The sequence below is a fragment of the Parasteatoda tepidariorum genome, chromosome 10 (genome assembly GCF_043381705.1).
Source record: "Parasteatoda tepidariorum isolate YZ-2023 chromosome 10, CAS_Ptep_4.0, whole genome shotgun sequence".
Taxonomy (NCBI): domain Eukaryota; kingdom Metazoa; phylum Arthropoda; class Arachnida; order Araneae; family Theridiidae; genus Parasteatoda; species Parasteatoda tepidariorum.
In genome coordinates this window covers 85,884,542-85,910,661 of record NC_092213.1, presented here as the reverse complement: position 1 = coordinate 85,910,661, position 26,120 = coordinate 85,884,542, and the positions used below count along the sequence as shown (strand labels likewise).

General features: G+C 30.0%; 1 protein-coding gene across 1 annotated transcript in view; it reads right to left on the bottom strand.

The window, feature by feature from the left end:
• Window positions 1-26,120, bottom strand: part of LOC107456021 (SR-related and CTD-associated factor 4) — an 80,768-nt gene that overhangs the window by 46,983 nt on the left and 7,665 nt on the right. The window contains exons 3-8 of the mRNA XM_071186578.1: window positions 17,766-17,927; window positions 17,385-17,490; window positions 15,971-16,015; window positions 10,149-10,255; window positions 8,532-8,639; window positions 6,713-6,807 (exon numbers count right to left, since the gene is read on the bottom strand). Of these exons, the coding sequence (XP_071042679.1) occupies window positions 6,713-6,807; window positions 8,532-8,639; window positions 10,149-10,255; window positions 15,971-16,015; window positions 17,385-17,490; window positions 17,766-17,927 (623 nt within the window). The remainder of the gene's footprint in view (window positions 1-6,712; window positions 6,808-8,531; window positions 8,640-10,148; window positions 10,256-15,970; window positions 16,016-17,384; window positions 17,491-17,765; window positions 17,928-26,120) is intronic.

Genomic DNA, 26,120 nt, shown 5'->3' with positions numbered 1-26,120 from the left:
ACATTGAATTTTAAACTTGCGTGAATACGAATCGCTACATAGGTTTTTAAAAAGGCGTAAATACGAATCACAATATCGGATTTTTAAATCTCGTAAATAAGAATCGCAACGTACAATATTCAAATCGCGTGAATAAGAATCACAACACGCAAATATGAAAAGCTATGTTTGATACTAAAATCGTGTGAATAAGATCGAGATATTAGCAGATTCCAGGCTTGGGAACTTTAAAAGGAAGCAGCGTCGTTTGAACTACAAAAATCGGATCTATCTGGAGGGCGGGTAAAAAAATTCTGAAAATCTTATCTGCTGCGAGTAAAAGGGGAGAAAATAGCTAAAATAAGTAAAAATGAGAAAGGATTGATAGCTATGTAGTTTGAATTTTCTGTTTCTCTTAGAAAATCGGTGAATTTTCTGAATAAGCGGAATACTTATTAAAAAAAGTGAAATTTTTAGAAAATCTGAATTTTTGATAAAAAAAAAGCTGAAATTCAAGAGATAAGTGAAAAAAGCGGAAATCCGCTAAAAAGCGGAAAAATCTCATCCCTGACATAGAAAAACTACAATATTTTTCAGTTATGATTGACATTAAACATACTCGAAAGGTTATGTATTATGTTTACTCATAATTTCGAATGTTATTGGCATTTAATTCCTCAAAGATAGTTAAAACATGTTAATTAATTTAATGAGGGAGTTCTGAAATAAAAATAATTTGAACATTTTAAAACAAAAAAAAAAGTTCTGAACTGATTTTTATAAATGAGGTGCACTATGTATTTGCAATACTTATTTAAATATTCTAGCAAGCAAGCAATGTTCTGTACAAAAATTTCATTTCAATAGGAATTTTTTTTATGAAACTTACTCAATTTTAGGGAATTTTCTAAAATGTACAAAAAGCAGGAGATTTTTAATTAAACCGATAGACCAGGAAAAACTGGCAAAATCCAGTAGAGTTGGCGGCTATGTACCTGATACATCATATGCGTAATCATGTAAGTCAAAAAGAGAAATTCAAAAATTGGAAATAATATAAGCACTTAAATTTAGCAATGTACATAAATCTTAATCTAAAGAAGATTTTTTTAAAACCATTATTTATAATTGCTTTAACTATTTTATAACCGTTGTTAAACAGCAGACCCAATTTTGGGTTAACGGCTACAACTCTGTAGCCTTGTAATTTTGAACCCAATCCAGAAGACAAGGGAACTCCCGGATCAATCAATTATTGGGAGAAATTTGCCTTCGTGGAGTACTTTTGAATAGAACTTACTCGCATTTGCGTTACATGGTGAGGAAAACCACGAAAATGTCCCACGGTTAGCCTGACTGCAAGAGTTAAACTATTAAACCAACATACAGCAGTACTGGCAATAGCACTATCTGTCGAGGAAGAGAAGTATTTTTGCCATCAGCGGATATTTTATTGCCAAATTTGTTTGGTTTTTTTAATTTCTTCAACAAGTATGGAGAAATGTGAGAATATACAGGCTAAACAGGAGATAGTTGTAAAATACAGGAGTCTTCGTTAAAAAACAGGAGTCTTGGCAGGTATGCTCAAATCAAGAAAAAAAATTCCCTGTGCATGGTATACAACCAGGTATAATTCAGGGATGTGATTGACAAAAACACAAAAAAGAGGAAGTTTATAACTGTAGCATTAAACGTGCAAAAGAAAAAATGATATGAATTCAATAGCCAATCTGATAATGATTACATTATTATCTATTCAAATAAATATAAATAAATGGTAATTATGTTCTTAAATAAAATCTTGATTAAAATAATTTTTTTTTAATAATTTAGATAACTTTGAGTAATTATGCATAAGCAGGATTTTATGTATCACATCATTTTAAAAAACATTTCTTTAATGGTCAAAGGACCTTTATGGACTTTCTCATCAGTTCTTTGTTTTTTCGATGGTCTTTTATTAACATGACTGATCTGTAGACTGCGTTTTGCAGACTTTTGATCATCAGTGTTGATAGGACAAGAAAGTTCATTTCTCACACAATTTTTAGAGGCCTTAGATTAAGAATCGCGATGTTGGATTTCAAAATCGCGTGAATAAGAATCGCGATGCTTGATTTTAAAATCGCGTGAAAAAGAATCGCGATGCCGGATTTTAAAATCGCGTGAATAAGGCGATATCGGATTTTAAAATCGCGATGTTGGATTTTAAGATTGCGTGAATAAGAATCGCGATGTTCGATTTTAAAATAGGGTGAATAAGAATCGCGATGTTGGATTTTAAGAGTGCGTGAATAAGAATCGCGATGTTCGATTTTAAAATAGGGTGAATAAGAATCGCGATGTTGGATTTTAAGAGTGCGTGAATAAGAATCGCGATGTTCGATTTTAAAATAGGGTGAATAAGAATCGCGATGTTGGATTTTAAAATCGCTTGAATAAGAATCGCGATGTTGGATTTTAAAATCGCGTGAATAAGAACCACAATGTTTGATTTTAAAATCGCGTGAATAAGAATCGCGATGTTCAATTTTAAAATAGCGTGAATAAGAATCACGATATTGAATTTTAAAATCACGTGAATAAGAATCACGATATTGGATTTTAAAAGCACGAAAATACAAATCGCGGTATTGAATTTTTAAATCGCGTAAATAAGAATCACGATGCATAATTTTTAGAGTCCGTGAATACTTATCGCAACGAGTAATGTTTAAACCGCGTATAAATACGAAAATCGATGTTTGATATTACAACCGCGTGATAACGAATCGCAATATTGAAATTTAAAAATATATATGAATACGAATCGCGACATTGGATTTTAAACTAGCGGGAATATGAATCGCGATATTGGGTTTTAAAAACGTTTAAATACAAATCGCGATATTGGGTTTTAAAAACGCTTAAATACAAATCGCGATATTGAATTTTTAAATTGCGTGAATGGGAATTGCGAGTAATGATTTTTAAATCGTGTAAAAACGAATCTCAACAAGTAACTTTTAAATCAGTTAAATACGAAAATCGATGATTTACATAAAAATCATCTAAATAAGAATCGCAATTTTAGCAGATTCTGGCCCAGTTCCTAATATTTAAAATTCTGCATATCAGCCAAGCAAAAGAAATCAAATATCAGCGGCCGAAACGAAACTGCTTAGGACTTTTTTCCAATCTATAGCGGAAGTCACGGTAGTCAAGGCTACGGCGTACATGCCGAAATTCTACCTATTTTCTTCTGAAGATCATTTTCTCAGGAGGCTACTGCAGAGGGGAGGAGAGTTCGTCGCAAGTCCGACTAGTTTATCGTTCGTTCGACTCCCCAAAAGTTTTTGGAACATGGTCGGAAATTTTAAAAAGTCTTTCATCCCTGAAAAGATAAGAGAGTAGTGGAGTAGGAGACGGCATTGTTTTACCAAGGTCAACCACTTTTACCCCAGCCAGCAGATTGACATGTGAAGAAAGGTTTATTGGTGGGTTCAATACTTTCGCTCCGCGGAAGAATAAAATTTTCAACAAAATATCATTTACTGCATAAAAATTTTTTTCGCGCGGAAATTTATGAAGAAAGAGCGGAAGATATAGAAAAATCTGAAAAAAGCGGAAATCAGCGGATCCGCGGAAGAATCACATCCCTGATAATTGTGCCACAAAGTAAAAAACTCTGAAAACTTTATGAGCGAAAAATCTATATCAATACCATACATCTTTCATATTTAACACAATTTTTTAACAGGGTGTGTAGCCAAATCTTCCAGCAAAAAATAAGCATCTTTTAAGTATATTTTAAGCCCTCAAAAAATATTTTTAATCACTTTACAATAAAAAAAAAATAAAAAAATCATAATTACATACCCTCCAACTTATGAGGATTTTGAAAATAATTCTTTCTAGTGGTAGCGAACCAAAGTATAAATCTTTAAAGCAAATGGATCTCTTATAAAACTTTTATCAGAACTTAAGAACCTAGCCATATGGCCTGCACTTTTATAAGTAATAGTGGACAAGTTACGCTAAAATTAATTTTTTTTAAATATTAAGACATTAATTTTGCTACCGTCTGAAAAGAAGATTTCGGAAACTACGGAAATTCCGTAGCAGTTGGAGGGTATGTAATTAGGATTTGTGCAGCAATAAAAATTATTTTTTTCTATTACTTAAAGTTCTTAATTTATAAACATAGTAGAGTCAATAAAATTCAAAAACATTTTCAAAAACTTTACATCATCATAAAATAACTATCTGATAAATATTGCAGAGAAAATAGTGAAAATCATGCATTTTTTGTAATTTAGAACAAACAATCGATACGGTAAAGAAAAAATCTCTTTCGAAAAGATAGAAAACTAAGCACTTTTTGCAAACCCTGAGTAAAAAAAGCACCTTTAAGGGCTTTTAAAAACTTGAATAAAAAATAAACACCTTTAAGCACTATTTAAAAACGCTATGCACCCTGTTCAAACTAACATTTATAATGAATTTTTTAATCATTCGAATACGAATCACTAGATGGCGTGAAGACGAATCACAATATTTAGTTTTTAAATCAAGAATAAAAATTCAAAAATCGATGTTTTTTTTTTATGACAAACGTGCTTAATACGAATTGCAATATTGGATTTTAAAAACATGTGAATATGAATTGTGGAATTTGATTTTAAACTCTCAAGTATGAATTGCAATATTGGGTTTTAAAAATGCACAAATACAAATCCCGATATTGGATTATCAAATCACATGAATAGAATGTGTCATGTACGATTTTTAGATTACGTGAATAAGAATCACAATACAGTTTTTAAATCAGTTAAATTCGAAAATCGCTGTTCAATATTAAAATCGCATGAATAAGATTCCGGATATTAGCAGATTCGGGCACTGTACCAAATTTTCAAAATAGCGAAAATCTGCCAAACCAAAACAATCAAATTGGCAGAAAAATCACGTAGGACGCAATTATTTATGCAAATTGGTTTTAAAAAAATTTATGTAAACATCTCGTTAACGGGTTTTAGCCAAAGTTTCATCGAATTATAAGTGTTGATTTGCAGAAGTCAGCGAACCAATAGTCTTGAGATATGCGGAATTGGCGCAAAACTCACACCCACTGCTTCTTGTTTTTGAATCCGGAAGAATGATACAAAGACCCCGGAGTAAATTCACCCCTGATACACAATATATTAAGAGCAGGGATGAGATTGGCCAAAAGCCAAAAAAGCTGAATTTTCACGCGAGTAAATCTTACGAGTAAATCAATCGTTTAATAATAAATTTCAGACAATTCAAGATAATAAATAATTATGTGTTGATATAAAGTTAATTGTGTACTAATTTATTAATATAGGTATAATTATATCGACCCTTAAGATTTTGCAAAAAGTAAAATTACAAATTGAAAAAATAAAGCTGGAAATTATATTTTTCTTGAGTCACAAAGGAGTCAATTATTACTGCCTAGTTTAGCACACTAATCTATTGAGAACATACATTAACATTTTTTTTTTTTTTATTAAAAATTACTAATACGTGATTTATAGCAAAAATAATCAGCAACATATTCTCATCCAGTTTGGCTGATGTTGTAATGCCTATATACCAAAAATCGTCGATAGAACAACTGCCACCTATATAGTAACTAATTCAAGAAAAAAACTTACTTCTTATAATAGTTGTGATAAAGGATTTTGAAATCGCGAGAATACAAATTGCGATCTTGGATTTTGAAATCACGTGACTACGAAACTCAATATTGGATTTCAAAAATGTGAAAATACAAATCATGTTGCCTTATTTTTAGATCGCGTAAATACGAATCAAGATGCATAATTTTTAATTAACTGAATACGCACCCAAAGCCTAATTTTTAAATCACGTGTAAATACGAAAAGTGATGTTTCATATTACAACCACATAAAGGAATCACGACATTGGATTTTAAACTCACGTGAATACGAATCACTACATAGGAATTTAAAAACGCGTAAATACAAATAGCGATATTGGATTTTTAAACCTCGTAAATAAGCAATGTACGATTTTAAAATTGCATGAATAAGAATCGAAATGCACAACTTTTAAATCAGGTGAATAAGAAAATCGATGTTTGATATTAAAATGCAGTGACGTCTGACTTACGAAAATATGAGATATCTGATAAAAATGAGGAAAATCTTATTTTTTGCTCGTAGAAGTGGAGAAAATAGCTAAAATTATTAAAAATGCGGAAAGGTTGGCAGCTACGTAGTTTGAATTTTCTGTTTATCTTTAAAAATCGAAAAGAAATATAATTATTTCATTTTAACGGTTGGATTTTCAGAAAAAGCGGAACATTTATATGAAAAAAAAAGAAAAAAAACTTGCATAATCGGAGTTTTTGATAAAAAGGCTGAAATTCAAGAGACAAAAGCAAAAAAGGCGGAAATCCGCTAAAAAGCGGAAAAATCTCATCCCTGTAAGAGGAAACACAGACACTGTAGTCTTGTGTGTGAGCTATATTGGGCAAGTTTTATATAATTGCTAGAAAATCTTGAAATACAAACCAACTCAACAAACTTAAAACAAGTAATGCTATAGTAAATTAAATAGTTTAGTATAGCTAATTAAATTAGTAACATACATTATAATTAAAAGTATCTTGCAGAAAGAAATTTGTGCTAGAGAGTTTAGCCGCAGATAGCTCGAAAAAATTCTGCCACAGGGTATAAGATATGAGGGAACAGTAAAAACATACCTCAGAGCTAATGCATTTGGTGTATTTTGAAGGTTGTCTTCATTTTTTGGAATGTCTTCTTCGTCTTCATCTCCATAATCAAAATCTAATAATTTCTAGTAAAAAGGAAAGTGATACATTAACACATTTAAACAGTTTTATTTTCTGGCTTTAAAAAAATAAGCTATAACTACCTACAAGAAAACCCTTTAAAATTATTCATCTAAATATTAAATCATTTTCCTAGGGTTAATTATTTGAAGAAGAAAAATGGGACAAGTAACTGGTGCTCCTTATAATTATACATAACTACAATTTCACTTTCTCTTATTATAAAAACATTGAAGACCATTAAATATTCATTTCAGTTTTTTTATTAAAGTCAGATGAAATTTTAGTTTTTACTGTTTATAACAGGAAACATATATAAGTTTAATAAATATAGTAAATAAATGTGTGTGAAAACAAAAAGATTAATAAACTTGTTCCTTTTATATTACTGCATTTATATTTCATAATGCTTGAGCTAAAAATTGTGAAACGCTATGTACTTAACAATAAAGATTCAAATGTGTATTAATGATAATGTGTTATTTAAACCTAATATAAAATACATACAACAAAATTAAAATAACTTTTTGGATTTATTTCTATTTTTAAGCTTATTAATAAATAAAAATATTTTCACAGCAATATGAGCAATAAATGATAATTTTATGAGCAATAAATGAAAAAACCTAATTTCCCCCGGGTTTTTTCAAATAAAGCCCAATTTTACCCGGGTTTTTTCAAATTCACTGCTACATTTATGCTACTCTGACTGCTACATTTTAGATTTTCAAATTCATGACTAATTCCAACAATTTTTCATGAATGAACGAAGTTATTATTTTCTCCGACAAAAACACAACAATAAATTTTAAAAAAGTATTATAATAACATTCATTAAAATGATAGGTATAACCAAAACTGATATATTATGCCTCTTCATATTTATAGATTTTAAATTTAAAAACGTAAAGAAAGAGTTGAAACAATAAAATAGCTGAAAAAAATGCAAAAGCAAATAATTTTTTTTTCTTTTTTTCTGCAGAATTTTATTCTAAAGATACTTTTCTTGTTCATCAGTAAGGAAAGAAATACTCCTGATTTTCCTGTTTTCATTTTGGAATTTAAAAAATTCGTCGATGATTGCTTTGCTTCAGCTAGAATTTTAAATTAATAAAATAATAAAAAATACAAATTCTTAAATCACAAAAGTTTAAAAGATAATTCATTCTAGACATTATGCTTTTTTTCTTCATATTTTGAAAGAACACCAAAATTTTTAAAAAACATGATAAAAACATTTTATATTCTAATAAAATATGACTGTGAGTGATGATTTTGTTATGAATTCAGATATTCGGAACAAGATAAAAATGGGAGGGGGTGGATTTTTCGGCAATCTAAATCCATGACTTTCCATGCTTTTGTTTAAAAAAAATAGTTAAAATCATAACATTTCATGACAAATTACGTTCAATAATGAAATTCATGACTTTCCAGGTGCGCGGATATCCTGTATGTTAAAGAATCAACACAAAAATATGGTAAATATATAGGTGTATCATTTCTTTTGGGGTACAAAAATTATTTTTCAGGGAAAAGTATTTTGTGAAACTACCCTTTTTCCTAAAGTTGAATTTGCGAAGGTACCGCTAAATGGTAGTAAATTTGGCCAAGCCAGTAAGTTTTTTCTTTTATTTACTAGACTAGAACCCAGTTTTTCAATGTATCAGCAATCCTTACTTAAATAGGCCATTTGGCAGCAATTTTAATGAAAATCTAAAATAGTTACTTTGTTAAACTTGACTGTATTTTCCTCACGCTCCATTTTGTAACGCTCTTCTTTTATAGCATTAGACATCTCTGATTTCATGAATTTCTCTAAGTTTTTAGTGGACATCTATGGGAAAAAGTAGAAAATATAGTACAAAACATACCCTTTTCAATAATACACATCATAGTAGGAATTCAAGTAAAAAAATGCAAATCAATTCATGATAAATAAAAACCTCTGAGCCGAATACCAGAAAATATATAGTGGTCACATTTAGGAGTAAAAATAAAAAAACGTTTGTGTACTCTGCGAAAATTAAATTTACTTTAAGAGGAAACAACAATTACTGTGCTCTTGTGTGAGATATATTGGGCTAACTATATTCCTTAGTTTTAAAAAACAGCTGAACGTACTTAAATAATGCTATAGTAAATGAAATAGTTTAGTATAGCTGAAATATCATGGTTAAATATCCCATAAAGCTTTGAGTGGTCACCATTTTTTAAAAGACGGAAATAAGAAACAAAATTCCCTGTATTTTCCCAATTTGTTAAGAAGAAATCAAAATTCCCTGCATTTTCCCTCTTATTTTAAATGAATTTTAAATTTCCTGTATTTTCCAGGTGTTCCCTGTTCTCCTTGTGAAGTGGCAACCATGGTATAGTTTGTCTAAAGTAAGAACTCCCCTAGCAATTCGTCTAATCCCGTTGCGGTGACTATGGTAACAAAGTATAACTATTTCAAGTAGGGGTCAATGTTTAGGACAGGTTTCGGGTTGGGTCAGCCAAAGAAAGGGAATCTTTTCGGTCTATTGTGTTAGCTATAAAGTGAAGAAAAGCTACCTTCCTGAAATGCACTATTCTTTTTTTTAAATAGAAGCAGACGGCCTCAGACTTTGTGGCAGGGTGAGTTCTTACCGTAGACAAACTATTCATGTGTGTGGGAGTACCTAGTTGAGGAAGACTTCATAATCACGCATACGTTTAGCTGATGGAATTAGGTGGAACATTGTGGGGAGAATTGAAACAGGTCAGTCTCAAATCCAGATTATTTATTTTAAGAGTTGTGGTTGAACAACCGACCCAATTTTATGGGTTTACGCCTACTAATGCTCAACTCCGTAGCTTTGTAATTTTGAACCCAACCCAGAAGCTCCTGGATCAAGTATTGGGAGAAATGTGTCTTCGTGGGGGATTTTTTTTAAGGAACTAATCCACATTTGCGTTACATGTTAAAGAAAACCGCGCGAGACCCTCCTACGGTTAGCCTGAAGGCAAGGGGGATATTTCACGTCAGCACTGTGGTCGGTGCAAGCCGCATGCGAAATTCATATCGACCAGCCATCGCTTGGATTTGAATCCAGTTCACCTCATTGGAAGGCACAACGGCCAACAGAATTGCAAAGAGGTGTAACAGTTCTATTGAATTTGATTTCTAGAAACTTTTGTGATCAAGGACTTTTTGAAACGTTTGAACCTTCAATCCCCGGAAACTTCCAGATCACAATTAGCGAAAAATCTGGAAAACCAGATTTTTTCCGGAGCACATTTACCCGATATATTGAATAAACCTGTGTAAATTGAGTATACCTTATATGAGCTGTACAATAATAGTTCTAAATAAAAGAAGACTCACCTCCGCATAGATCCGAGGTTCAGGCAGAGCAGGTTGCTCCTCACTCGCTTGTGGCCATCCTTTCCAATTTTGGGATTCTTTATTCCTTTCATCATACGCTGGGTGAGCTACAATAACATTTTTAGAAATCATTATCATTTACTGAAATAAATATAAGTTGTAGCAATGCAAAATTATGAAGAAAAAAACATTGAAAACTACATAAATTGCAAAAGAATTACATAGCTCATAACTGTGCCACAGTACTTTTGTGCGCCACCAAACTCTCAAAGTGTGCCTTCAAATTTTAGAAATGATATAGTAAAAAATATATTGCTTTTTTTTAATACGAGTAAAGTTTAAATTAAATTTGTTAAAATTAGTTTAAATTAGTTAATATACGCATATATAATATTATATTTACGGTTTATAATTTTTTCACACTTTAAAGGCATGAATATCTTTGACGGCAATAGTACTGTCTCTGAAAATCCTAAAATGTTAAAATAAGTAGGAAATTTAATGACTACTGAAATTATTAAGGCTGAAGACAAGCTCGCAACTAGCAGCGTTTTCGTCCCTTAATGAAACAGAAAAGAAATGCTATATTCCACAAGAACAAATTGTTAAGATAAGGTGTTGTGCATTCTAATTCCTCATAAATCTATCACTCCTTATATCCCCCTCTGCTGACCAGACGAGTGGTGTCTCGCCGTTTAAATCCCCATTCTCTAGCGTCCCCCATGTAAAAGGGGGCAGCCACAAACGATTTATAGCTTACAAATTATCAATTTGTTTCTGTGGGATACCTATTTCATTGAGGGACGAAAAAGTTGCTAGTTGCGAGCTTGTCCTCAGCGTAATTAACAAAAGAAAGCTAAATATTAACCTAAAAAAAAGCTAATTAGAATAAGTTATGCAATTAATAGTTATAAAACAAATCAACAAAGGATAACTAACAAAAACCAGCTAACAATTAATAATGAGCAAAAAAACAAGTTAACAAGGAAACACAAAAAAATAACAGTTAATGTAAAAAAAAAAACTAACAATAACTAAGAAAAAGAAACTAATAATTAATAAATAGCAAAAAAACAAAAAATTAAATTATTTTATTTTATTTATTATTTTATTTTATAGCAATTATTTTACAGCAAAAAAGTTAATTTGTAATTAATCCGTTAATAAATGTGAATTTGAAGTACATATTTTATTTCACATTCAAAATTATTTATTATAAACTATATTACACAGTGTAATATAGGTAAATAAACAACTTTTAAACTTATCTTTTTTCTTGTGTGACGTCAAATTTCAAAATCATTAAAAGTATGCCGCGCCAAAAAAAAAAAAGCTTGAGAATCACTGACCTAAGACTTTCGAGAAAACCCAAGAATCAGCAGAAAAGGCATATTTTTTAATGAAACCAAGGAGTAAAGAATATTTTCAGTATTTTATTGATTAAGTTTATAATGGGGACGAATGTGACGTGTATATATATATACATATATATATACACACATATATATATATACATATATATTAGGGGTCTGTCTAGGTTTTTCTGAGAGATACCTATTTTGAGAAAATTTAAGACATAATTTGTGAAAATTAAAAATTATATTAAAAATCAACACAAAAATGTGGTAAAAATATGGATTTATCGTTTCTTACGGGCTACAGAATTCTAAGAAAAAGTATTTTGTGAAACTACCATTTTTCCTAACTTGTGACGATACCGCTAAACAGTAGTAAATTTGGCCTGGACAGACCCCTGTATGCGTATGTATATATAAATTTATTTCAATTTATTTTATTTACTTAATTTTTTTTTGACTGCTGGTAGTTAAAAAATTGATTTTTTTAAAGAGAAAAACCTAAATTAAAGTACTATAACAATTGATTAGTATATTACCCCATCATAGAATTGCGGGGACACAGCGACATTGTCGCAGAAAGTGACAGAGTTTTTGCAGAAAGATTTTTCATTTGGGAAGGGGAAAATTTTGGTTTTCCTTTCTGCAGAATTTTTTTTTCAAAGATACCTTTCTTGCGCATCAAAGAGGAATGAAATAATCATGATTTTTCTATTCTCATTTGAAATTTTCAAAGAAATCTTCAACTAGAATTTCAAAATAATAATATAAAATAAATTCAGAAATCGCAGAAAGTTTAAAAGATAGTTCACTCTTGAAATGATGATCTTTTTTTCTTTTCTTTAAAGAACACCTATTTTAACTTACCTAGAGTTTCAACCAACACTTATGTGAGTATCTCTTCTTTTAAGGAGTCCTATTCGCGTGATTTGCGATCTTTATTTTGGGAGTAACTGCACGAAATTTATGATTTTTAATTAATGTACGAATTTTAATTTATTATCGTTTATCTTAATTACGAATTTTAATTTGTGCAATGAATTACAAAATTCGAAAGAGGAAATAATTCGTGCATTTTTCCGCCCACAAAACGCGAGAATATTGCATATACTTTTAGAATTAGGAAAATATTACTTTTACAATTAAAAGTTTTTACTCTATACTTTCTTCTGTAGACACAATGTTTCTGCTACTTTAAACTAATATTTGTTAAAATTAAAAGTATTTTAAAGCAAAATATTGCAGCTTATCAATTTTATCGAGAAATTAAGATTGACACTTAATTCACGAAAATCCAATAATTAGAGCAAAAGTCATTCAGGGTTATACCTTTTTTATTTTTTGCGCTAATAAGTTATTAGCGCTAGGGAAGTTGGTTACAGAAAAAATTCTGCCACAGATGGAAAAATAATAAACGTGACAGCTTACAGAAGGAGATTTTTCAGGGGTGATTGTGAGCCCAAGTCAAAATTCCGGAAAAATTTCAACAAAAAAAAATAAATAAATAAATAAATAAAAAAAAACCCCGTTTCAATTGAAAAATTAAAAAATAATTTAAACAAGTTTTTTTCCCCTTTTCTCAGTATTTCTTAGTTTGATTAAAATATATTTAAAATGTTACGCATACCTATACCATTTACACATACCTATGATGACCTGGAGAAGTAATTAATATTTACAAATATGTCTTTCTTTCTTGAGTTTATGATTATAACAACTATTTACTGATAAAAAATGAATATTAATCATGAATATAAGCTTATTAAGTATCTCTCTGGCTCTCCCTTACAAACAAATAAAATAAACTGTGTTTTTAAGTTCCACCTTTGAAAATTTGATTTCCGGAAGTTTTTGTGATCAAGGATTTTTTGAAACGTCTGAACCTTCGATCTCCGGAAACTTCCGGATCACTGTTAGCAAAAATTCCGGAAATCCGGATTTTTTCCGGAGCACAATCAGCCCTGGATTTTTAGAAATGTTACAATTTAATTAAATAGTTGATAAAATAACTCTGCAAAATAGCATGGACAGGTAATTAAAAAAAATTATTTTAAGATTAAGACGATAGATAAAATGTTGAGAAATTTTAAGATGCTTAAAAATATTGACTGCATATTCGTGTTAATAATTATAAAACTTATACTGAAGAAATTGATAAATATATCATTCCAAATCTACATCTACGTTTGTATATCACATAAATTGTATCAATTTAAAGAACAAACTAAACAATAAAATTAAAAAAAGCTGGTGTATAATCACATTCTTTAAAAAAACATGCTTTTATAAAACTCTATATTTGTTGAACAAAATATTTTTTAATCAATAAAATGTTTTATTCAAATCTCTTTATTATATTACAAATAAATTTTCAGAAGTTAAAAAGAAGCATCGTATTTTATAATTTTTTTTAAAAAAAAGAGGATTTAGCAGTCGGTTATTAGAGAAGAAAATAAAAGTTTCTCTTAAGCTATCTACATTTAAATATTAATCACCCCATTAAAATATATTGTTGTTGCCAATTTTTTTTTCTTTCAAATTATCTATTTTAATATTTCTTGGCTTCACTAAATGAAAACTGTTTGAAGCATTAGATTTTGCAATAGAAAAATACATAGATTAATATTGTACTTTGTGTAATGACTTACAAAGTTCGAAAGAGGAAATAATTGGTGCATTTTTCCGCCTTACAAAATGCGAGAATATCGCCAATAGTATTAGAATTAAAAAAATATTACTTTTACAATCAAAAATTTTTATACATTTTTATTCCATACTTTCTTCTGTAGACCCAACGTTTCTGTTTCTTTAAATTAGTAATTGTTATAATTAAAAGTATCTAAGAGCAAAATATTAGTTCTAGGGAAGTTAAATCATAAAAATCAGATTCTTTTTATTTAAATCAGATTTTTTTAAATTCAAATTCCCTGAAAGAACTTTGATTTATGACTCAAATATTTTATAAATACTTAATCAAAATTAAATTAATATTAAAACTATATTATAACAATATTTTAGACGCTCTAACTACCTAAAACAATTTTTTGTTATAATACATAGCTACCATTTTGAAACAAACGCATGATTGAAATTTAAAGACTAGATGAAATAGAGAACTTAAACCCTATTTTTGGCATATTAGGGTAATTCCTTTTTAAGATAATCTCAAGCTTTAGAAATATACATTTTCCATCAATAAAACAAATTGTAGATTTTAATTTCATGCTTTTTCAATCAAAAGGTAGAATTTTAATTATTATTTGTATTTTTCGTGTAAAAAGAATTCATGTTTAAGAATTAATTTCAACAGCTATGCAAGTCTATATTAAGACAGCATTAAATGTTTACTTTAATCTTTCAATCTCAAATGTTTACTTTACTTTCAATCTCAAGAATCAAAAGATTTTTAAAAGTGTAATTTCAAATGTGTTGGAATTTAACACACACCAAGCAAAATAATTTTGTTCACTAAAATTATTAAATGTAACAATTTAAATTTTAAAACTGGGAAAAGAAAATATTAAAGTATCAATAATTTAAAACACTGTTTTTTAACTTTTTAAGTCAATATATGTATATATAAGAAATCAATTGATTTAAATCAATGATTTTTTTTAAAAAAAAATCATTTGATTTAAATCGTGATTTAAATCAACAAACCCTGTCATAGAGGTCTCTAAATATCACCCAACTCTGTTTATATTTATAATTAGTGATAATAAAGTAATAATTGATAGAGATTAGAATTACACAGCATTACAGTACAGCAAGTTTTAAACTTGGTTGACCACAAAAAATTTCTACCTAAGTATAGCCTCCTCTTAAGAATAAACATAGACAACAAAAGAGCACATCTTGCCTTGGATATTAACAGGGTGAGTAGCCAAATCTTTCAACAAAAAATAAGTACTTTTTAATTTCACAAAAAATATTTTTAAGCCACTACATACATTATCATGATAAAATAACTAGTTTCTGACAAAGAACTTTTTCTTGATTATATTAGCATTATAAAATGATCATGAGATTTTTCGGTTAGATACCAGAGGGTGGAAAATGAAGCCGGAAATTGAGAATATCGTGCAAAATGCAGCCAGAGTTGCACACTCGCAAACATTTAATCAAACATGCAATATGATTGGAGCGGTCATATGCTACAGACCAACTGTATGTCGAAATAGATTGTTGAATAAATTGTGGAAATGTTGAATAGAACAATGTGAAAACAACACTTTTGCATAATACGTGGAGAAAATCGACATGGTAAAGAAAAAAATCTTATTTTCGGAAAGGGGAAATTAAGCACTTTTTAAAAACACTCAATGAAAAAAGCACCAAAGGGCTTTTAAAAAACGAATATCGAAAATATGCATCTTTAAGCACTTTTCAAAAATGCTATGCACCCTGATTAATATTTACTTATCAGTTAGAATAAAAAAGAGAAAATATTTTAAAGTATGTACTCACATTTGAGTGGACTTTCTTTTATTTCAGTCTGAATTTCATTAGGCCCTAAATGTAAAAGCAACAAATTAAAAATAAAAACATAACTCCAGGCTCCTAACCTAGAGCATAATTTCAAATCAGTAGCAGAATTTGTTGCTACTAAAAAATACTTGAAATGAATACACTCGAAACTCGTTAACGAGAAATTTGTGGGACTATTATTATTTCTTCTTATTAAATTATTTCTTGTTAACCAAATTTCATCTTATTCGATACATCATGAAAACAATTTATTAAATACTATTAACCCTTTGATGGTTATGAATGAGTTCGGCTCGCAATCAAATCGTGCTGATGAGACGAGCTCGTTCGCCATTATTATTCTGCATTGATTATGTTAAGAAAGAATCCTACTCGCGAAAAAAAAAATTTTTTACCTTGCTCTTTTTATGCTTATCTTGGAGCGTTCTTTTTTATGGTGTTTGTAAAGTACGATAGCTCAAAAGCGAAAGTTAGATAATTATGATGATGATTATGATTGTTAAAGATGTTAGGTAATTACTGTAATTTTTTTATAGCATGTGCAAAAAGATTTTTATTTAATTACTGCATTTATATGCTTCATAAAGTTTTACATTAGCTGTATTTATTTAGTCCTTTCAATTTAATATTTTCCTTATATTTATAATTAACTATTACTATTTATATAATTGATTATAATCATTTATAATTTACTATTTAATAATTATTTTAAACTACGTAAAAACTATTATTTATGTACTACAAATACTTTAAGAAATTTTTAAAACGGGTGAGGTAAGCTATCTACGACATCCCCAGAGAAGAGTGACATTTTCGGAAGAATGGCGGGGAAAAACATCTGCTACTTTCCGAAATTAAGAATATCTTGCAAAATGCAGCAGAGTTGCACATGAGAAGGCAATAATCTCACCAAAAACAGCTCTGTAGACGCACATGCGGACTAGCAAGTATTTCATCAAAAGTGCAAAATGATTGGCGCTTTAATACGCTATGGACCGACAGTACGAAGAAATTAATTGTGAAAACGTTGAATAGAACAGTGTGAAAAGCACGCTTTTACATAACACGTGGCGAAAATGGGCATGGTAACGAAAAAATTCTCATTTTCGAAAAGGGAAAATTAAGCACTTTTTAAGAACACCCAATGAAAAGAAACACCTTCAAGGGCTTTTAAATAACGAAAATCGATAATAAACATCTTTAAGCACTTTTTATAAAACGCTACGCACCATTTTTTTAAATTTTAGATCCTTTTAACAGAAAATGTGTATATCATCATCATTATAAAATTATCTTTTTACTCTAAAATTTTAGGTTTCTGGCAGTTATCAAAAACTATGTCAAAAAAGGGGTTTTTGATATGACACCTTGTAGAGAACAGGAAATAACTTACAATCAGTTGAGCTATTAGGATGACCCATATCTAGGAGTGGTTGAATAACATCAATGGGAAAAACTGCATTTTTCTGCCACAAATTTAATACTCTGATTATTTTAGGCTGAAAGAGAAAAAATATTATTAAATGTATCTTCAAAGATTAATAGAGAAGATAAAAAGAAAAAATATTATTAAATCTATCCTCAAAGATTAATAGAAAAGATAAAAAGAAAAAATATTATTAAATGTATCCTCAAAGATTAATACAAAAGATAAAAAAAAAAAAATTATTATTAAATGTATCTTCAAAGATTAAAAGAGAGAAGATAAAAAGAAAAAATATTATTAAATGTATCCTCAAAGATTAAAAGAGAGAAGATAAAAAGAGAGACTCACTCTATCATCTGGATTGCATTTAAATAAGTGCTGGAAGGTATTATTGATATTTTTAACAAATCTTGGACCAAAAACATCTTTATCTGCGCCAAACTGATGGCGCGATTGTCGCACTATAGAATCCACAACATACAAGCCTGGCACTTTGTATTCCGGCCGACACTATAATCAAAGGAAAAGAATATTTTTTAAATTCAATGTTTTCCTGATAAAAATCAAACATTTTCCTTTTCAATAAATAAGAATAAATTCTTNAAAAAAAATTCTTTTTTTTTTTTTTTTTGCTTATCTCTGTACTTTAACAATAATTCTTACCGAAAATTCTATATATTGTAAATCCCTGTGGCAGGAATTTTTTCAATAAATAAGTTGTTTTTTATGAATATCTCAGTACTTTTACAACAATTCTCACCGAAAATTGTTTATATTGTAACCCCTTGTGGTAGAATTTTTTCGGACTTTCAGCAGGATAGATTGATTAAGTGTAGGGTTTAGTGAAACAAGGTCCAAATGAGGACATGCTGCAAACAATAAGGTACAATCTTTCGGGGAGATACTTTCAATAATAACAAAGATTTATGCTACTAATCTAAAGTAATAAAAACGCTGTTTATAAAAATTTTTTAAAAAAACACAATTATTTTCATTGAACATGTAATATTTTTTTTTATTCTAAGATTATGGGAATTATTCTCGCATTCTGTTGGGGAGAAAAAAACTCATTTCTTTTGTCGTATTTTGTAAATCACATTTAAAAAAGTAGAATAATTAATTAAAAGAAATCTTTATCAGCAGATACCCAAAAACAGATCACCTAAAGTCAGACTCTTCAAAAACTCAAATGCGTGTTTCGTTTCAAGATTTGATCGTTGCAATAAATAATATCGGATTTCAAAAACTAAGGAGAAATCGTAAGCAATTTTACCAAAATCACACTCTGCACTTATTTGCTATTAATATATCAGTGACTCTCAACTTTTTATTTTTGTCGCGTCACACTTAATAAGGATTTCGAAATTTTTCGGCACAAAAAAAATACAAAGTTTTTCACTTACCTGTAAAACACAGTGTAAAATAGCTTAAGATAATAATTTTAAATGTGAAATAAAATATGTATTATTAAAACAACAGTATTAAGAGATTAATTATAAGTTAACTGTTATTTCCTTTACATTTATTAATTGTTAGCTTGTTTTTTAAAATTATTAATTGTTAGTTTTTTTAATATTAATTATTTTTTGTGATTCCCTGTTAACTTGTTTTTTGTTGTTAAGTCATCCTTTGTTAATTTGCTTTGATAACTAGTAATTGCATACCTTATTTTAATTAGCTTTTATTTATTAATATTCAGCTTGTTTTCTTTTGATGATTAAAAATTTTAATAGTCATTAAATTTCCTTCTTATTTTAACATTTTAAGATTGTCAAGACACGACAATCGCTGCCAAAGATTGAAAATATTATAAAAAGTACATATATAATATTTTATATATATATATACACACACACTTTAATTTAAACTTTACTCGTGATAAAAAAAGCATTATAATTTTTACTGTATTATTTCTGAAATTTGGCGGCACACAAAAGTGACGCGGCACAGTGGTTGAGGATCACTTAACTAAACCAACAAATGGTAAGATAATAAATGGGGGGGGGGTTACCAAAACAAAACAAACTTGAACTTCTATAAATTTTTTGAGGTTAAAAGCGTACACAAATCGTAAGCAATACATTGTAAAGCAAAAAATTGTTTAGCTTAATGGCGGCTGCTCAAAATAACTAAGCAAACTGAAAGACAGCATAACCAAGTATTTATGTTAAAAAGTTATAATCAAACTTACCATTTTTTTCACATTTAATTAATAATTAAAATGGGTTTCAGCTTGCGACACCAGTTTTATTTAACTTTTTGGACAAAAGCTCTTAAAAACTCTCCCTTATATTGAGACCAAAGTTGAGATTTAACTGATCCAAGTCTTGTGTTCTCAAATACATAATTTATGCATGTTTGGGGTATCCATACAGCATGCAACCTCTCATCTCATTCCCTGTACATATTTTTTACACACAATATAATAAGAAGAAACAACAATTACTGTGCTCTTGTGTGAGCTATATAGGACTAACCCCCTGGGGCAGAATTGTTTTGGGCTTTCTGCGACAAACCTCTCTAGCACTAATATCTTTTAATACAAGGTACTATTAATAATAATTAATATACATGTTATTCATTAAATTTTTAAATTCAAAGTAACAGAAACATTGTATTTACAAAAAAAGTCTATCTGGATATAATAAAATTGTAGGTATTTTTTTTAAATGATTATGTAATATTAATTCTAACATCGTGGGCGATATTCTCCTATTTTGTAAGAGGAAAACACACTAATTATTTTTTTTCCGCTTTTCGTAAATCATCACCACATAAAAAAAAAATTAAAATCAATAAATCTGTGATAGAAAAAAAAAATTTTTATATTTTTCCTAATTAAGAATTTAAAAATGAAAAAAAAAAAGCATTTCTTCCAGTCTGATGCGCGAAAAAGGCATCGATTGAATATAATTGTGGAGGGAAAAAATATTTCAAACATTTCTGCAGCATAGAAATGTCAATAATCTTTATTTTTCATTCTTCTCAAATTAGAATGGAAAATTTTTGAACATTTCTTTCCCCTCTGATGAGCGAAAAAGGCATCTTTTAAATATAATTTTAAACCAAAATGCTTTACTTTCTAAAGGAAAATTTTTTCTGCAAGAACTCTAACGTTCTGCAATAATGTCGCTGTGTAGCCGCGATTCTCCCACGGGGAGGGGGGGCTAACTATTCTAGTTTTAATTGAAGGGGGGAAAAAGAACAGCTGAACATACTTAAATAATGTTATACCACATAAAATAATTTACTATAGCTGAAATAACATTCTTAAATATTCCATAGATTACGCTTTCAGTGGTCACCATTTTTTATTAGACGAAAATAAACAAAATTCTCAGTTTGTAAAGAAAAAGTCATATTCAAAGAGTTAAAGAAATATTCATTTCTGACGAATAATGGAAGAAGCGTCTGCCGAAGACAAAACTTAGTTCGTTTACATCTATCTTTCTTTCTTCTTCCCCCTGGGAAGGGTTCGATTAAAAGATAAATTATTTCGTGAAGAGTCCGTTTTTAAGTTAAAATATTTTGTGAAAGGTCCGTTTTTATGAAAAGATATTTTGTGAAAGGTTCGTTAACGGACCTAAATTTCTTTTAAACAGACCCCTGATATATATATTTATACACACACTGGAGAGGGGAAAGAGCCCCCCACTCTTGAGATATTTCCGCAGTTACTGATCAATGTGTGTTATCATTTGCTGGTGACAAAATCAAGCATTTTCCTATTTGTTACCCAACTTGCATAATGCTACAAATAGCTGATAAGCACCAATTGTTTATAAAGCTGATTACATTTTCATTTCAAGAACTATAATAAAAAGATCTATTTTAAATTTGCTATCAAAAAAGATAAACTATTAATAGTCGGTATTAATAAATTAAATAAATTTAAGTATTAATAAATTTACGAGTTTAATAAAGAAATAAATTTAATAAATTTTATTTAATTTATAAATTTATTAATAAATTTAATTTAATAAATTAAAGAGTTTTGAAATTTTAAAAGCCATTCGGACAAAAAAGAAAAGCATATTTATGTACTACCACTAACAGTGAAATATACTATTTCAATAACTTATGTTAGCTTGCAGATGTATCTCTAGCGTGCTTTACTTTTGCACTTAAACCATATGTGTCAACATTGGAGAAATAAAATAACGGAAATTTTACTAGCGAGATTTTTTGGGCTACGAGTAAAGTTTTGATACATCATGCATAATCATGTAACTCAAAAAGAGAAATTTAAAATTGGAAATAATATAAGCACTTACATCTAGCGAAGTAAAAAATATGTACATAAAACTTAATTTTAAAATTTTTTAAACCATTCTTTATAATTACTTAAACTATAAACACTCAATGTACTGCAGTATTGGCAATAGCACCATCTGTTGAGGAATAAGCGAAGTATTTTTACCAAAACTTTTCCCATCAGGCAGGAATAGGGACATATATTTCCTTTGTAGGAGGAAGAGTACAGAATTATTTGGTAGTAGTTTTCACCAAAGAAATGTTAAAGCTCACTTGAATTAAAGGCATTTTTTTAACATTCAGACACAAAAAATTGTGTTTATATATATTTTTTTAATTGTAAATTAAATTACACTAATATTGAGTGAAAAATTTCAATTTTAGAAGGGGCTTCTTTAATGAAAAGTGAGGGGCTGCAGTCCCCTCCATCCCCCCCAGTTCCACAGTCCCTATAGTACAGATGAGATGCTCTTTGGTGAATAAATTTTAAAGGTGAAAAATTAGGTGAATATTCAAAAAATGCCTTTCTTGCACATCGAAGGAGATAGAAATGCTCATAATATATCTATCTACATTTGAGAATTTTAAGGAGAAAAAAAACAAAAATTTTGTTACAAATAAAGATTAGTAGCAAACTAATTCTACAATACCATACATTTGCCCCTCTTCTTTTATTTCAATTTGGTTGAAAAAGATATTTATCACACGAAAAATATTTAATTAGATATTTTCAATAAATTGCTCACAACTTGCGCCAATCGCTCTCCTGCCCCAACTATGGGGACCATATTTTTCTGATTGCGGCTGAAACTAAATATGCAAAAAAATTAGATGCTTATTCAGAGAAAGTATGTTTTTGTGTCCGATTTTGCAACTTAATTAATAGTTAGCACTAAATGATTTGCATACTTGAGGTCACCCCCAGGAACCATTAAGATTGACACTTAGTACGTGAAAATCAGATCATTAGAAAGAAAGTTATTCAGGGTGATTTTTTTTTTTTTGTTCCACTGTGCACGCATAGTGCACCTTTAAGGAGAACTCCTCCAAATGTGCATCTCCCCTTGTGGCGGTAACTATGGTTATGAGGATAAGTCTACTAGTTGCGTGGGGGTCAAAGTGAATAGCTATGTCTTACTCTTGCATCGGCACAAATTGGTAAGAGAATCTTTGTTCCTTGTTTTAGTGCAGTCACTCACAACCACTGTGTCACAGCACTTTTGTGTGCCACAATATTCATCAAATGTGCCGCCAAATTTTAAAAATGATATAGTAAAATTTATAATGCTTTTCTTTATTACGAGTAAAGTTTAAATTAAAGTATATACATATATATATAATATATATACTTTTTATAATTTTTCCTTACTTTAAAGGGGGTGAACATCTTTGTCGGCGATAGTCCTGTCTCTGACAATCCTAAAATGTTAAAATAAGTAGCAAATTTAATGACTATTAAAATTATTAATTAACAAAAGAAAGCAAGCTAAATATTAACTTACAAAAGGAAATAAAAGCTAACCATTAAAATAAGCTAAGCAATTAATAGTTATAAAATAAAATTAACAAAGGATAACTAACAAAAGACAAGCAAACAATTAATAATTACCAAAAAAAACAAGTTAACAAGGAATCACAAAAATAACAATGTAAAAAAAAACTAACAATTAATAACTATAAAAAAACAAGCTAACAATTAATGACTAGCAAAAAATAACAGTTAATAACTATTAAAAACAAAACTATTAAGCGATGGGAGGGATAGAAAGCGAAATAAGAAGTGCAGAAGTCGAAACAGCTAATTAATTCCTTTATTAGCATGTTTTTGTAGAACATATTTTATTTCACATTCAAAATTATGATCATAAACTATTTTATACAGTGTATTATTGATAAGTAAACAACTTTTAAACTTATTTTTTTCTTCACGTGCCGTCAAATTACGAAATTGTTAAAAGTGCAGCAACGAAAAAAGTGGAGAATCACTGTTTTAGTGGCATTGTTAGAAACTAGTCTTTCTTTTATTATCTTGTTTCTCCTTTTTCTGGCAAAGCATTTAGAAGATTCTTTTTCTTCAATCGCTAATTATTTAATCGCAGTTAGTTTAACATTTGTTCAAATTATTAGCTGAATTTCATTTTTGAGAAAGTTGAGACATTGAAGTTGCAAGCTACGAAAATTGCTCACAATGTTTTAGAATTTTTTTCAGAGGAATCCCTTAAACTGCTGACACAACAATCGAGAAGAGCCTCTGGCGCAACTATATCCTAAAAAAGATTAAAAGGGAAATCTCCCATCAGGAATAGCCCTTAACTTGCATAGACAAAAAAAATGTAAGAAAAAGAATAATGTTAATGAACTCTCTATCTGTAGTGTAAATGCTTTATCTGCATTATACAGCAGCATGGAAATAAGATTAAGTTTTACAAAACAAATATTATAATAAAAAAAAAATTTCAAAATGCAAATTTGAAATTACTTTTTGTTAATACAAATGTCAAACTAATAATTATGATTAGTGTTAATTCAGAACCCGCGCTAAATAGTTTAAATTATTAATCAGTAAATTAGCCACGCATCAAAATTCTTAGCTTAAAAATTTTTTATGATTGATTTTTTTCCCTTTGAAAACAAATCAAAACACAAATTGAATCATTGTATGAAATGCAAATTCAAATCAAGTGTAATTTTGTAGTTGGGGTTGAAGAATGTAGATGTTTTATATAGTCTGAGGAAAAGGCAGGGGTAAATATTTGAGTAACATATTAGATTACAGCAGTAATATGATGACAAACCTGAAGCCATATTATATTATTGTCACATGAAAACATATTTTCAGCAAAAATAAACTCCACTAAACACCACGAAGGAATCGTCATAATTGAATGAAATTTAATACACAGTTGAGTGGTAATGATACAAATAAATGATTAAACTTTCGAAGCAAACAAACAATAACAAGAGATCGAAATCAGTATTTTGCGTAGCCACCACACTCAGCAATAAGTGCTGCTACATAGAGTCAAGCAAACTTTGAATGTCTGTCTGAGGAAGAGAATTCCATACTGTTTGTATGCGTACCCAAAGTTCGTCTGTAGAAGCAACAGGACGAGGATTACGAGCGAGACGCCGACCAACGAAATCCCACACGTGTTCAACCGGCGACATATCCGGGGAATACGTCGGCCAAGGAAGAAGTTGTACCTGTCGCGATGCAAGGAAGGATTGAACAGTCCTAGCAATATGAGGGCGGGCATTTTCGTGTTGAAATACCGCACCTGGCAAGGCTTGAAGGAAGGGAACAGCTTGGGGCTGTAGAACTTCACTGATGTACCGGTTGTTGTTCAGATTACCCATAATTCGTAGCAATTGAGATCGTCCATGATATGCTATAGCACCCCAGACCATAACTCGGGGTTTCGTCCACTGTGGCATTCGATAACGCACTCTGGAAGATGGTGTTCACCGGCATAGCACAAATTGAAGCGAGATTCGCCAGGAAACACGACACACTGCCAATCAGCACGCCAGTCCCTATGCTGGTTGGCCCATTGCAGCCGCAGGTTTAGCGTGAGGGGGATCCTGTATAAAGGAGTCCTTGCTTGCAGTTGACGCTGCAGCAGACGTTTACGAATTGATAAAGAACACAATGAAACACCTGTAGCTATTGACCACCGTGCTGCCAGTTGTCCAGAGGGAGCCGTACGGTCCGTTAGCGAAACGCCGAACAGGTGTCTATCATTGCGAGCTGGCACGACATTTCGGGGTCCACTCTCAGATTTCCAAGTTGTCCGACACTCGTCCATCCACTGCTTTCAAACACGCATCACTGTACTGCTGTTACGCTGCACACGAGTGGCTACTGCACGATAAGATAATCCAGCTTCACAAAGGCCAATGATTCTCCCCCGTTTAAACTCCGTAAGTTGTTGAAATCTCGCTCTCTTTCGTCAAATAGGCATAAGTAATGACTAAGCTGACGTTTACCACTAGCAGATAACCACCGATAACCATATACGCCTGGCTACAGCCGTCTATTTATTCGGATCCATCCGCCATTCAGAGAGCTGCTCAGCATACGCATGCGCTACGGGTCTGAAACTCTAATCATTTGCATATCATGCTCTACTCTGCATTTCCTGAAAATTTCAGCTCACTCGCGTAAGTCCTTCACGGTGTTGCAATTTTCACAAACATGAGTTTAGTAGGATGATAATATGCACCTAGCTACCCGTCAACAAAATGTCTCTCTAACGAAATGACCCTCTTGAAGAAATGACTAGACAATGAAATAACACTTGCCCATGTTATTAGAATAAAAAAATATTACATATTAGTTTCAAAAAAATTATATACATTTTTATTTTATCAAAATAAAAATTATATACAATTTTATTTTATCCAAATAGGTTATTATTAAACAGAAAATTTCTGCTACTTTAAACTAGT